Source organism: Homalodisca vitripennis, chromosome 1, assembly GCF_021130785.1.
Source record: "Homalodisca vitripennis isolate AUS2020 chromosome 1, UT_GWSS_2.1, whole genome shotgun sequence".
NCBI lineage: Eukaryota > Metazoa > Arthropoda > Insecta > Hemiptera > Cicadellidae > Homalodisca > Homalodisca vitripennis.
Genome location: NC_060207.1, coordinates 127,110,059 through 127,125,289, shown reverse-complemented (window position 1 = coordinate 127,125,289; position 15,231 = coordinate 127,110,059). Strand labels below are relative to the sequence as shown.

At 33.1% G+C, this 15,231-nt stretch overlaps 1 protein-coding gene across 1 annotated transcript in view; it reads left to right on the top strand.

The window, feature by feature from the left end:
- The window catches only part of LOC124371093 (RAB6A-GEF complex partner protein 2), a 43,187-nt gene that overhangs the window by 18,786 nt on the left and 9,170 nt on the right, over positions 1-15,231 (top strand). Inside the window, exons 5-7 of the mRNA XM_046829409.1 lie at positions 3,641-3,790; positions 8,333-8,445; positions 10,987-11,139. Of these exons, the coding sequence (XP_046685365.1) occupies positions 3,641-3,790; positions 8,333-8,445; positions 10,987-11,139 (416 nt within the window). The remainder of the gene's footprint in view (positions 1-3,640; positions 3,791-8,332; positions 8,446-10,986; positions 11,140-15,231) is intronic.

The window sequence follows — 15,231 nt, the reverse complement described above, 5'->3', positions numbered from 1 at the left end:
GCCTTCATTTCAATCGTTTTAGCGCCAAAGCTCAGTGCAGGCAGTAAGGTTATGTACGAAAGACTGCGCAGTATGCAGTGACAGAAGGGCTGGCAAAGAAAGAAAACGTAGTAAATTTTACTGCAAGACTTGTGCTAGCCAACCCGGACTACACATCGGTAAATGTTTTGAAAAATTTCATTCCATAAAAAAATTTAAAGACTAAGAAAATTGTAAAATAGTTGTGACTGTGTATATAGTAATAAAACATAGAACTGTAATGACATTTATTTTCTTACATTTGTTAACAATATTAATGTAAGATTTATATTTCCTAAATTCAGGCTTACCTTAGTATTAAAAAGTTTATATAAAAGTAAATTTAAAATTAGCCTATAATTCTTCTCTAAACATTGACTGTGCAAATGAGACAAATGGCGTGTAGTGGGCCTATACACTGAAATGATAGAAGAGATGGAAAATAGAGAAAATCTAGAAAGTTTTACTAGAAGACGTGTGCTATCTATTCTTGACTACACGTAGGTATGTATTTTTAAAAGTTTAATTCTGTAAAAAAATGTATAGACTAAGAAAAATGTAAAATAGTTTATGTTTGAGTGTAACATAAATGTAAGGCATACTTTTTTAACATTTTATTTACATATCTTTGTTAAAAATATATGTTTAAGAGTTAAATTTTCCAAATGTAAGTTTATCTTTGTAATAGAAATATTTATTAAAAATAAATTTTAAATTATTTTTCAATTCTTCTTTAAACATTTTAAATTACTATGTAAATAACGCGGAGGAAATTGAAAAATAATTCCGATCTGGTGAGGCAAACAACAAATATGGCCGCCGAGCTGTCAATAAAAGAAGTGCGGCCAGCAGTACTAGTACTGGCCATACGAGCTGCGAGGACAAACTACGGCAAAACTAACACGAGGTGTCTGCAACCTTGGTGTGGCCAGTACTGCTGGCCTTTCGAGCACATAGGGTTAAATATTTATAACTCACCACATTCTCTTTATGACCAAATAAACTTTGTTATGGCTTTTTAAAGTTAATGAACTTGTAACTATTTCGTCAATTTGGACAGAGCACATGGGCTGATGCACTAAATTTGACATGAAAATACCCATCTCTCACCACTTCTGATTGAGGCTTAACAGCACATGAGAAACTTCAACAAATTTCTCTCTCTTGATGTGAGTCTATCAATCAGTCATTATTCAATACAAAATATTTAAGGATGGATTTAATAATCAATTAAAACCAATGATAACAGGTAATAAAAAAATATTTACTAAAGATGAGTTGCGAATTGCATGAAGTATAGTCTGTAGGTTACATTAAACCCTTTCCATCCCAGCGTCCGGTTTTCCGGACGTTCGAAAAACATCGCAAAAAATCCCCGCGTCCGGTTTTCCGGACGTTTGAAAAACATCGCAAAAAATCCCGGCGTCCGGTTTTCCGGACTTTAAGAAAAAAAATTTTTTTTAATGTTTATTAACTCGGAATATTTATATAAATTATATATAAATGTTCGCAATAACATATTATACCGTTATAAAAACATCGATTTATTACGCTATAATGTTTTATTATTGACAACTTATTTACTTCTTTCTCTTAGTGTTGTGTCATCAACTGTGTTGAATTTTATCAGCTGTATTTGTTGGGTTTCATTCCAGCTTGTTGTTGAGAGGGGTAATAACATAAGTATTACAAGTAAACCAAAAATGATAAGGGAGTACAATGACTTTATGGGAGGGATTGATGGAAATGATCAGATGCTATATCATTATTTCAATGAAAGAAAAACCATCAAATTTTGGAAGAAACTTACATTTAATAATTTCTAGAATGCTCTTAAATTTATATACATTTGTACAAAAACAACACAGATAATCCTGTAAGTAGGCTTCAATACATATCAAACTTGGTTGGTGAATTGACAGTTAAATAGGCACATGGGAGAGGAGTAGGCCTAGGTACTCATCAAAATGAAGCCAGTAATGCAAACAACGGTGGTACAAAATAATTTTTTGAAAAAATACCAGAAAATAAAGATAAAAACTGCTGTTAGTGCAGTGCAAAAAGTACAAGAACTGGAAGGAAAAGAAAACAAGTTTTACTTTTATTTGTGTTAACTGCAAAAAGGGCCCTGCCACACTAAATTTTTATCCTTTCCATAGATGTTTGTAAACAAAAACAAAATTTTATTGACTCGGATGGTAATTTTTAGTTTTTATTTTGTTAGGATTAGGAGTTTTTTTTTAGTTAAAAATATGAAATAATTCATTGTTTGCCTATTGACATTCAATATATTTGGTTAGAACTATATGTTATGTAGAAGTGGAACATGATATGCCATATTGTTGTTATAACTGGGGAAAACTCCGAACTACAGTGATTTAAAAAAAATCCAGAACTTTTTTATTTCTCAACATATCAGTGTGAAGTATGGATTTTTTTGAAGACTGTTAAATGTGGTTTTGTAAAGTGTTATCAATCTTGGTTAAATAATTTTTTTATGCCCATCCACAACGAAACAAAGTAAAAAATCCTCAAAATATATTTTAGTAAGTACATATTATTAAAAAAAAGTTATTGTAAATATTTGCATGTCCTTTTATATTTTATTTTATAGTATATATAACATATTTAGGAAGCTAATAACACCTAAACTAATAAAATTGCTTCATAAATAAATTTTTTATGGGTTTTCTAGTAAAATACAACAAAATTAACTAAAAGAGCCTGGGATTTTTGGGTATGTCATTAGTAAAAAATACTTAGGATTTTTGGAACAAATTAAAAAAAAGTGTCTGGGATGGAAAGGGTTAATAATGCAAAAAGCAGGAACTATTGAAAACCAAAGCAACACAACGGTTCAACTCATAATATGTTTTAGTAGTTACAGCCCCGATCAGTTCTAGCAATAGTGGAATAAGGTGGAGAAACCCGCCAACTGATGTGAAATCACAGACTCAGAAAAGTAATTCCCAGTTTTGAACGAGTGTGGTATGACTTACAATCCAAACAAATTGCAAGTCATTGTGATTGTTAGACACAACTCCGAGCTATCAGCTCCCTGTGCACAGACTGACAGCAATAAAAGCAACTTATGTAGATCTAAGTTATTGAGTGTTCTTCCAGACAAAGTTTGCAGTTTTGATGATTACTGAATTGCTTCGTAAAATACCCATTCTACCAACTAGTGAATTTCACTAGCATATTTACTAAACTAGATTATACAATTTGAACAACATACTTTTGTTATTCTTGTTCTTATTTCTATATCATAAAAGAATGTCACTAAACAATAATAATGTTTTTCAAACTAATTTGATGGATAATTCAAATCCAGTTGTGCAAATTATTTACCATGCCATGGCTGAAGTAATAACAATATTTATATTTTCCTACAGTTTTCTACTCACAGTTTGCCACTGGAAGGTTTGCCCTCCTACAGAAGACAGTTGGTGAAGTATTTAAAACACCATGGCTTTTGAGTAATAAAAGTTTTTGTTTTCCAACAATTTTCTACTCATAGAATTTGCCACTGGAAGCTCTGCCCTCCTACAACAGAGGACAGTTGGTCAAGTATTTAAAACACCATGGCTTTTGAGTAATAAAAGTTTTTGTTTTCTAACAGTTTTCTACTCACAGAGTTTGCCACTGGAAGCTCTTCCCTCCTACAGAGGACAGTTGGTGAAGTATTCCTACAAGATAACTATAGGAAGTCAGCGTGTAAATGGTATTGTTAAGTTGTTACGGGTGCCTTTGCGTGTCTTGGACATCAGTGGTAAGTCATCTTTTCATGCTTGAGTTTGTGTAAGGTGGTATTTATTATAACCATAGTGACGTAGGTATTAGTCTCCTATTTTACTGAAAGATTCCTTTTCATCCAAAGAAAATGGTTACTGTTAAGAATACTCATGCTAAATAAATAGTCTGGTTTTGTTTTCTTTTACATCAGTTAATTAATATTTTCTTTGCATTTTATTTTTGAGAATTAATTATAGTAAATTTGGTAAAAGAGAAAAGGTCAAAATTGAAGTATGGGGATTGTGTTTCAATACTGGAATATGAAAATTAAAAGTTTAGTTTGAGTTGAATAATTGCATTAATCTTCTTTTAATGATGGGACGTGTGAACTTGTTGGTACAACAAGATTTTACTCTGTAGATTAGTCCATGGGATGGGGGCAATGTCCCCACATATGACTACGGGCCCTGGTCCCAATACCAGTGACGGCCTGGGGCCCCATCCCCATTTTTGCGGTCGTGTGCTAAAGTATAATTGCATGGTTATTTTTTACCAATAAAATTATAATATAATTAAAACTGAAAATATAGTGTATAATTATAAATATTTTACAAGTTCAATCATGAGTTTAATTATAGCACATAATTATTATTTAAATGGTAATGACGTGTTTATTGTTTATATAACTCACTAGTAGACTAAAACAAATATTTAGTTCAGTTATAATAGGTCACTTGATCATTGCTGTTCATCTGCCATTAAACGTGGAGTACATTATAATAACTCTATTGAATAATGGGTTTTCTCGCTTTCTTCTGACTAAAAAGGTCAATCACATCAGAAAAGTCTTAGCCAACTCATTCTTAATTGACAGAAGTGCTAAATGATTTAATCAACTTTGGCCTGTCGTACTTCTCTGCCAGGTTTTTAATAAGTTGGCCAATCTACTAAAAGATCTTTCAGTCTTAGACACAGTTACTGGATTTTACAAACAAGTCCTATTACAGTACACAGATTTACAAAAATCATTTGAAGATTTTTCTCGTGGATGGAGTTGAGAAGCTTCATTCTGTCTTTCTCTGATTGGAATACTGTACTATGAACGGCCTTCATATGAGCAATTTCTTCAGCTAAGCTGTCTGAATCTATAAAGTCTGAAGGATACTTAGATACAAGATCACTGGTTTTTATTTTAAGTACCTCATTTTTAATCAGCCATAATGAAATCCAAAACAGAAAAAACAACAGAAGATTTGAATGCATTGGATAGCTGAAGTTGTTCAGGTTCACGCGTCTGTATCGGGGTTTCTTTTAACAGCAAACTTAGATGGAATGCCTACTACCTCTACAACTACTTTTGCTTCATTTAAGGCGGTTGGTTTACCATGAATCTGGTAGGACCTGCATCTCATTCAATAAATATAACAAATACATTTCTTTTGTATTATTACAGGTTTTTTATCAACAGAAGCCAAGATCTTGAGCCAAAATGATGGTATCAAGAGGCCTTTGAAAGATCCAAATAATTTTTGATTCCTAAAACAGTATTTCTTGCTGATGGAGTGAATGTAGGTACCTTATCTTCCAGGAGCATGTCTAAAACTTTGAGGATTGAAGGATAATGCTTCACAATTGTGCGTGCAACTTGTAGTCTTTCGCTCCGAGTTTCAGGAAGGCTTTGTAAAGACAACGGTACATGTTGTTTGAACAATTCCCAACGGCTAGGGCTGCTAGAGAATACATAGTAAAAACTTTCAATGTTTCAAATAAATGTCATAGTGTCAGAATTCATTTTAGTTTTAGAATTCATTTTGTTGAGAGAATGTGTTCCACAAAGAGAAAAATAGCAAACTTGTTTTTTTTTCAAGTATTCTTAACTGAACACCACTAGTGTGACCCCGCATGTTGGACCCATTGTCAAAGCCCTGAGTACGACATCAAGCTAATGGTATTTGAAGAGATTTCAATGTGGACAGATTTCCATCACTGGAAAAAAAACATTTTTATAGCCTGACAACCTTTAGCTACTTTTTCCTATTTTTCTTTTTGGAGTTTTCTTTTCAATGCCCCAGATTTGTGTTTATAACTGGACATGTTAATTTCGATTTGGCTTTGTGTTAATATTATCTGAAACAATACAAACCAGCTATAACATATTTTTACTTTTAATTTACTAATTATTGTGGTTGTATAAGCATAAGCCTATTGTTTTAACCCATCCTCTTTTTTAGATTTATATTTACCCCTCTAGATATAAATCTTAGTGTTATTATTAGTAAAGAGTATTGCTCTTAACTTTTCTTGATTCAGATTGATAAAGGAATACTTTCATATAAATAACAATCATCATGCATGAAGCACAAGCACTGAAAAAACTAATAGGAAACTGGTTAAGATATCACTATTAAATTAGTAGGAAACCAATCAAAATTCACTTTTACTCTTGATTGCATGAGACAAAATTACGGCATTCAATCTGTGTCTAACGAAGTTGACAGGTGGCCTAACTACGAGCGGTCGTAGTAGTACAGAAAGAAAGCGATGGGTCTATTTTTAGAACAGGGAAGATAACCGACAGTACAACAAAGTAGTTGCGGTCTGGTCTACGTTGTAGAGGGAGGGGGTGGCGGCCGGCACAGTCTCAATATTGCGCCTTGCCTCTATACGCACGACGCACACAAACATGTACCACTAACAACTGTTTTTTTACTAACTAAAACCAATATGTTAATATTAGTGTTAAGTTTTAAGCTTTAAATAGTTACAGTAGAGTAGAATCTAGGTATTGAAGGTATTTTTATTTGAAAGAGGCTATATTTGTAATTTGAATTTAATTATATGTTTCAATAAACTTATTTTAAAATGCCTCATGCATGAACCCGCCCTTCCCCCTTGTAGGGGCCATATAAAAAAATATGATTAAGTTGAAATTTGATTAATAAAAATGTATCTCTTCAGAAGTGAATTTGGATTAATAACGTATAGAATAGAACATATATTCATATTATTTCATACATTCTTGGAGAACAGAGCAAAGGTCTTACATGTTTATGTTACATGTTACAATTTGTGTTTGTGTCAGTGTTTGTCAAAAGTTGTGTCTTCTCCACTGAACAAACTCTTTGTTAGTGTAGCTGGACACTCCAGCAGCCAGTTTCTCAAGGAAGTTTTGAAGGTCTTCTCTGGCAATCCTCTTAGACATTCTGATAGAATGTTGAAGAACATAGCTCCTCCTATATGAAGGTTTCTTCTCAAATAGGCTGAGATGATAATGTTGTAGCAGGAAGTTGCTCCTATATCTGGTGTTGTAGGTGTGACTATCCACCAGTCCTTGCTTGTTCTGTTTTTATTGTATCTTCCTGATTGTATCTTCAATGTAGAGTACTACAACAGTCAGGATCATCAGTTCCTTGAAGGCTGCTCTGCATGAGTCCAATGTCCCTAGTACTTTTAAAGTTCCAATTTTCCTCTTTTGTACAACGAGTACCAAAAATCTAAAGAGTTTACAACATTGAACATCTATTTTGTACAGGATTAACCTGTTTGCTGTATTCATCCCTGCTAAACAACCCCTTTAAAATGATGTACTTCTTGAGCTATGCTTATGTTAAATTTGTTTGCCGAACTCCTTGTAAACCATCCTTCATTGGATGTGAAGAGTCACTAACTAACTTAAAAACTATTTCTTAATTCCAGTATTCATTTACTAAGCTTAATTATCACAACTTGAGCTAAGACAACAATATTAAACCATCTAGAACAGTATCTATATTGTAAATGTTTCAAACTTTAACCAGCGTAATTTTTTAAGTAGTAAACTTTTTGAGGTCAGATTTGCGGCATATTACTCTACTCATAATGACCTTTAATTGTATGTACTGCTGGATTTTATGTATGCTTTCATTGAATATTTCCTTCTTATTCCTTGTGGCTCATCCTCCTGACATGACCAAAAAATGGTAGTTACTGAAAAAAGTAGATTTATAGGTGCAGTAATAATGTACGATGTTTTATTGGTATAGCTATCTTGGTATAGAAACACACCCCTGCATGGATTTAACCATAGATGTAGAATTGTTGACCCTTCCTCAGACCGAACAATAACTGGGTGACACTAGACCTACCCTTGATGAGTAAGAACGGAAGGACAAGACAGTTATTTACGAGCATACATTAGACCTAGGACAATATACCTCAATGCAGCGAAAGACAGGCAGTGAAAGATTGTTAAAAACCCAACCATTCTTTTCATTAAACAACACACAAACACTTTGTCCGTTGAGAGATATCAGCTGTTTGTCATATTTGTTACTCCCGGCTTTGTTGTTATCAAAACCTGTTACACACTTAGCCTACTGTTTAAGATAACAGTTGTTGTTTACACACTTAAGCAATATACACACACGTGCACACACACACACATATATTATATACACTACTATACATTAAATATAGCTAAGAAATTATCTAAACTAGTAGATAACAATAAAGTACTAAAGAAAATCTAAGACTGATCAAGATACGATTGCAGTATTGGTAGTTTAACCAGGAAAAGATTTGAGCTTACCCAATGTTGCAGGTGTGCCAGAGATAAACCTCTGTGAGGACAGTGAAGATCTGTCTCCCAGCAACCCTTTCCTGGAGAGTACAACCAAGGATCAGGAACAGGACCCCACCATTCAACTACTACAGGTACTGAGTCTCAAGGTTATTCTGTACTTTAATGTACGAGGGCCATCCGGAAAGTAGTACCCGTTTCCGCCGCGTGAGGCGCTGACGACGCGAGTAGCCGCCGGTCAAGGTCAGATCGCTTCAGTGGCTTGTCTGCCTTCTCTGTTACAAGTTCCGTGACGCTAGCATTGCCTGTGTTGTTTCTGTGGCAGTTCATAATGTTTAAAAAAATTGAAAACGCCGCCAGTTGTGAAGTGAGGGCTGTAATAAAATTTCTCAACGCAAGAAACGTTCGACCTTGTGATATTCATCGCCAATTAAAGGAAGTGTATGGAGACAATGTGATGACAGAGTCATCTGTTCGGCGCTGGTGTCGTAATTTCAACTTGGGGAGGGGGAACACACACGACAATGAGCGTTCAGGGAGACCATCTGTCATTACAGATCAACTGTTGAGGTCAGTAGACGAATTCGTGAGGAACGATCGGCGCGTCACAATTGATGACATCTGTGAACATTTCCCTAATGTTTCTTGAACAATTGTTCATGAAATTGTCAAAGACCATCTGCATTATTCAAAAATTTGTGCAAGGTGGGTCCCTCGCATGCTTACAGATGAGCACAAAACCAAGCGTATGGCTGCTGCATTCACATTTTTGGAACGTTATTCTGATGAAGCAGACACGTTCTTGAATCGCATAGTTACTGGTGATGAAACGTGGGTTTGTTATGCTTCACCTGAGAGTAAACGACAGTCAATGGAGTGGCATCATACTCATTCACCAAAGAAACAAAAAAAATTCAAGACTGTTCTGTCCACCAGGAAACTTATGGCAACCATTTTCTGGGATCGACGTGGTGTACTGCTTATTGATTTTATGGCCCGTGGAGACACTATTAACGCTAATGCGTATTGTGAAACATTAAAGAAATTATGGCGGGCAATACAAAATCGACGGAGAGGTCTATTGTCTGATGGCGTCATTCTCCTCCATGACAATGCCAGGCCTCATGCAGTGGGGATAACACAACAACTTCTGCAGCAATTCAATTGGGAAATTTTCGACCATCCACCTTATAGCCCGGACTTGGCCCCTTCAGATTTTCATCTCTTTACAAAACTTAAAGAGTTTTTGGCGGGATAAAGATTTGACAGCGATGAAGAACTTAAAGAAGACGTGACTACGTATTTCAATCGGCTGGCGGCGGAGGAATATGACGCTGGAATACAAAAACTCGTCACACGTTATGACAAATGCTTAAATTTGCTTGGAGATTATGTGGAGAAGTAGTTTAAGGTATGCTCTTTTCAATAAAAATGTTTATATTTGTTAATATTTACTTCTGTGTCTTTATTTCACAAACGGGTACTACTTTCCGGATGGCCCTTCCTACTTCCAGTGTTTAATGAATTTTGACTGCTTATATACAATGAACTTGTTTTTATTTTTACGATATTTTTTAAATAAAGAAAATTGTACAAAATGTTAACAACAAAAATTTAACTAGTTTACATTGTATTAGTAATTCTATTATTTATATTTATTCACTTGCATATTGTATACATATAATAAATATTAGAATAATGAATAGTTAACTAGAACCCTTTTAAAAGTTATTTTATTTCCAGACACGTGTTTCAGTATTCATCGATCTAATTCATCATCGATGTGAACATTATCCTCTAAATAAATAATAAACAATAAAAAATTTTAATATACACATGTGGACCATTTCAACAGAATAGATGTTAAATTTATATGACACCTATTTTGATTAATATTCTGTATTTAAACTTAATTTTTTCAAAGATTGGGTTTATCTTATTTTCTAGATTACTATTTAAAATGTTGTGAGCTAATGCATTGAGCAAATGTTGTGTGCTAATTTAAATTTGTATAATTTATATAGATATGTAATTCTTCTTTTGTGTTTAATTTTTCTCCTTTCCTTTCAATATCCAAAATTTCCATATTCTTTTCTATATTTGTTTAATTATGGTCGGTTTCTACTAAACGTTCAGCGAAATTTGATTTTATTATAGATATGTTATTTGTTTTCAAAGCTTGAATATGTTCTTTAAACCTTTTACTAAAATTTCTGCCAGTTTGTCCAATATATTAGCTTTTAAAGCCACTACAGTTAATTTTGTATTCTCCAGATTTTATAATTCTAAATTTTCCGTCAGTTATCAAATAAGAAATAATACATTTAAACTTATTGAAAACAAAGTAAACCAAAAAGATGACAAACAAGAATTATACAAATAATTCTTGGACCATCTGTCTTACTAATCTTATTTAAGTTCCTATGATTTTTTAATTTGTTAAAGTCATGAGGCTGTAAAAGAAGAATAATGTCTGTTTAAGCAGTGGTAGCCAAATACTTCATATTATTTTATTTGAAAATAAAAAACCCACAAAAATTTGTTAAACATTTTATTCACGTTGTAGAAATTGTGTTACCAGTTGTTTCTTCTTTTGTTTGTTTATTTTTCTACAGTGTTGAATTTTTATATTGTGTACTTGGTCTAATGTTTTTTTTGTATATCTTATGTTTTAGAATATAACTGCTCGCAGAAATCCAAATTTCTACAACATAACCAACAGTAAAGGGAAAGTTGCAAGGTTTTGCCTATTCAAACAGGCTTACAAACTGGGCGAAGACATTATCGGCACTTTCGACTTCTCTGATGCTACAGTGCCTTGTGTTCAAGTGAGTTTTGGTAAATAATATAGGTTAGTTAGTACTTACTTCAACTGAGTCACCAGATTTTTGTCATAGTCTGTAGGTGATTTATGAAGATAAGGCCCATACAAAGATAAATTTAAAAGTCTGCTACATATTTATTTATTGTTCAAATAACAATTACAAAAATGTTTTATCCACGTAAACAGTGCTCAGTAAAGTCACAATGTAACAAAAATATTTTTTAGTTTAACAACTGTTGACTTAAACTCTACAGAGAAGTAGAAATATTTTGATTGTGAATAGGAAAACGTTTTGTTAGTTACGACACATGGGCCATGCAAACCTAAGAACTGAAAACCAGGTTTTTAGTTTTCATCTGAAAGGAACCCAGTTCACTTTGTTTTTAAAACTGAGGAATATATTCTAATCTTCAATTATTTACACTAAATGTATTTTCTTTGACTCATGCTAAAGTTATTACAGTTGTTGTGGCAATCTGCTATCAGGTTGGCTACCTGTATATTCCATTACAGCTCTGTGGTTAGTTTCTTGACTGAGTGCAGAGAGCTGTTCTTGTATGGCATGATTTATTATTGTCAAAATGTTGGTTTAACTGAAAACTCACATGTTTTACCCCTTTTCTTTCTCTTCTTTTTATCATGAACTAATTATATCCTCACCTGACGAAGAGGACAGATTTAAATCCTCAAAATTTTGTGTTATAAATTTTGTAACATATAATGATGTCCAAAATCCTTTTATTCTTTCTAAACTTCCATCGTTAACAAACCTTAACCCTAGAGCTGGCAATGGTGTCACTCTGTACTGGCGGCTCTATTTTAACAGCCTCGCAGATGTTTCTTATAATGTATCACATTTCATAACTGTTAGTCCAAATATAAACTATTATATGTCAGTGTATTCACAACTATATGGAGAGCATTATAATAAAAATATCTTATTGTTTCCATGGAAACATATTTTTATTTTTTTTTACAAAATGTAAGAAAAATGTTTTTTGGAAATTTTTTTGTAAATATTCCGTTGTGTAACTGCTTAGCAATAAGCTTTACATCAAAACCGTAAATTTATAACTTATTTGAAAGTTTATTCTGATTCCAAAAATATGTAATTATGTAACTTTTACATCAAAACGTATGTGTTTGTAATGACTCATTTCATACGCCCATCTCACATTCATTTCAATACTTAGGCCTAATTTAATTTAGAAATTTATTAGTAATAATAATTAAGGAATAATTATTTATAAATTGTCTCAAATTTAACTACAAACAATAATAAATACGAAATCAAAATTAATCAAAATCCACCTTATTACATATAAAACTCAAAAGTTATAAAGTGAACTAAAGTCAGTGATACAGTGTGCAGGGATGATTGTTGAAGAGTGAAGAGAGCAGAGATTTGAAAGGTGAAGAGGAGAGAGGAATCTGGAAGAAGTGAAGCAAGATTATTATTTTAAATAAAGAAAACTGGTTACATTTATTCAGCAGTATTTGAAAGGTTACTTTATTAAATTCTTATTATCACTGAAGTACAAAGAAGCAGAAGACAGACATTGGGTGAGAAAATTCTTTTAAGTTTAACAGTGATTCATTGGAAGAAACATAAAACCCAGGAACATTCAATTTGGTTAATAATTCAAAATTAATATAATTAAATTTTAACAAAATTATTTTTCAAAATTACAATATCTTTTATTTAAAAAAATACCCAAATATTTCTATTTTCATTAAGCCAGCACGACCACCCTGCCCTAAAATTTAAGAACTGTATTTAAAAATTTACCATTATTATTGTATCCTCCATCTTGTTTCAAAATTCAAAACTTGTATGTCAATTAATTTATCATCATTTAAAGTTCACATTTATATCATACTGAGTTATTTGTTATTTCTAGCTATAATCATCAGAATACAAATTAAGTTTAACCATTTATTTAAAGTGTATAATAATAATAGAAGTATATTACAAAATTGGCGTCCAACGTAGTGGCTTAATGAAATATTTATAATCTTTGATTTGAGACAATTTTCTAGAACGTAACAATAGCCTAGACATAAGTACTGTACGTAGTTAGTTGTCATTTATTAATATTGTCTGTCAATAGGCTATAGGTTATTTAATAACTCACTATAAACATTTAATTAAACAATACATTAGTCCTGTAATTATTATTCTATATTTTATCGCAATTAATGTCCCGTGATTTTAATTTAAGATACCCTAAACGGTACCCATTTCCAACAGATAATATGGGAAAATAACCAAGTGCTAAACGTAAACAAAGACGCCATTAATCCCGGTATCGAAGGCGAAAGCGGACAGAGAGAAGAAGCAGAACAAACTCCCACAATTCCTCGCGCTAACCAAGTCAACATTCTCACAGCGGTCGACAACCAATCACGGATGAATGAAAACAGTGCTACCAACACCTACGCGGCAAAATTTCCCTGATTCCCTGCAGAGACGTGAAGATGGAGCTACTGCGCCTCCCCACACTAAAACGTAGTTGAACATTCTCATTATACTCAATCAGTTGATGCCATTGGCAGTGACAGGTCAAATAAACAAACCCGCTGACGAATCCCAATCGACAGCTCTTCATGCTATCATGAACGGTTTAAAACAACTTAATGAAAATTTTATTAACTCTAAATCTGAGTTAAACGAAAACCTACACGCAATAAGGGATTGTATTTCTAAAACTAAAATCGAACTTAGCCATGAAATCAAAACCTTGTAAGGAGACACTCGAGGGGACAAATTAATGAACTGCGGGATAATCAAACTGAATTCCGAAATGAATTGAACGCTATAAGGGACAATCAAAATCAATTCCGTTGAAAAAATAGACCTGAAAATTAAAGAATCCACTGACAGCATTAGAGGAGAATTAAATCATAGTTTTGAAGAACATAAGACATTTGTAAACCAACAGATGAATAACCAACAATCCAAGATATTAGAATCGGTACAAAACAAAAATCAACTCTAGAAAATAAAATTACTTTTGAAATAAAAAAATGCTATAGACCAAGTACGACATGAAAACGCGGAAACAAATAAAATACAAATCAAAACCATTATAAATGAAATTCAACCACAAATCCAAAACAATCATGATAGAATAAACAATCTAGCCGAGTGTATTAATAAAATATGAATGTGAATTAGAAAATATAAAATCTAAATCTCAAATTGAGACGAAACCATGTGAACCATTGCAAGTCATTTGTACCGGAGGAGATTCTGTAGACAGACAAGTGCCAAAATTCAACGGACGTTCTACCAGTCCAATGGAATTTTTACAAAAAAAAAGAAGGTATTACGAAAAAAATATAGGTCGTGTGCAAACTCACACACACATCTAACACTGAACATCTCATTGACATATTAGAAAGTAGTCTCGAAGGTCACGCGTCACGATGGTTCCAATTAATAAAACACGATATTAAAAGCTGGGAGGATTTTGCACAAGAATTTACTACGAAATATTTGGAGTCGTGATGTGCAACGCGGCATACGTGCAAAAATAGAATCAGAAACATTACAAGAATAATGGAACATTGACTCGTGCTGAATACTTCACTGAGCGTGTTATCACACTACAATCGATTACCCCACCAATAAGCCGAAGAAGAAATCGTCACCATTTTATCGGAATGGTTTGAACAAATTATTCAGGACAGTCGGAGCGTTCAAAAAACATTAACACCATTAAAGAGTTCGAACGATTACTTCAACGAGAAGACATCCGAGACGGCCCAAAACGGAACAAATTAATTTCATCCCCAAAATCACAATTCATCTGGTTATAAGCCAATACACCAGAAACTTCACCAATCTCATCAATCCCCAGTTATACCACATAATAACATTGAACAAAGAGCATATCAGCCAAGGAATCAATATCACGGACAAAATCAACATCATAATGATCGAAACCAACATAACAAGAACTATTACCACCCATACAACAGTCCGTAATGATAATGAATTCAAGAGTAAGACACAACCATACAAAGACCACTACCAAAATTCGACAGAATACCCACTACTACCCAGGAAACGATAGACATTACCCCACCACAG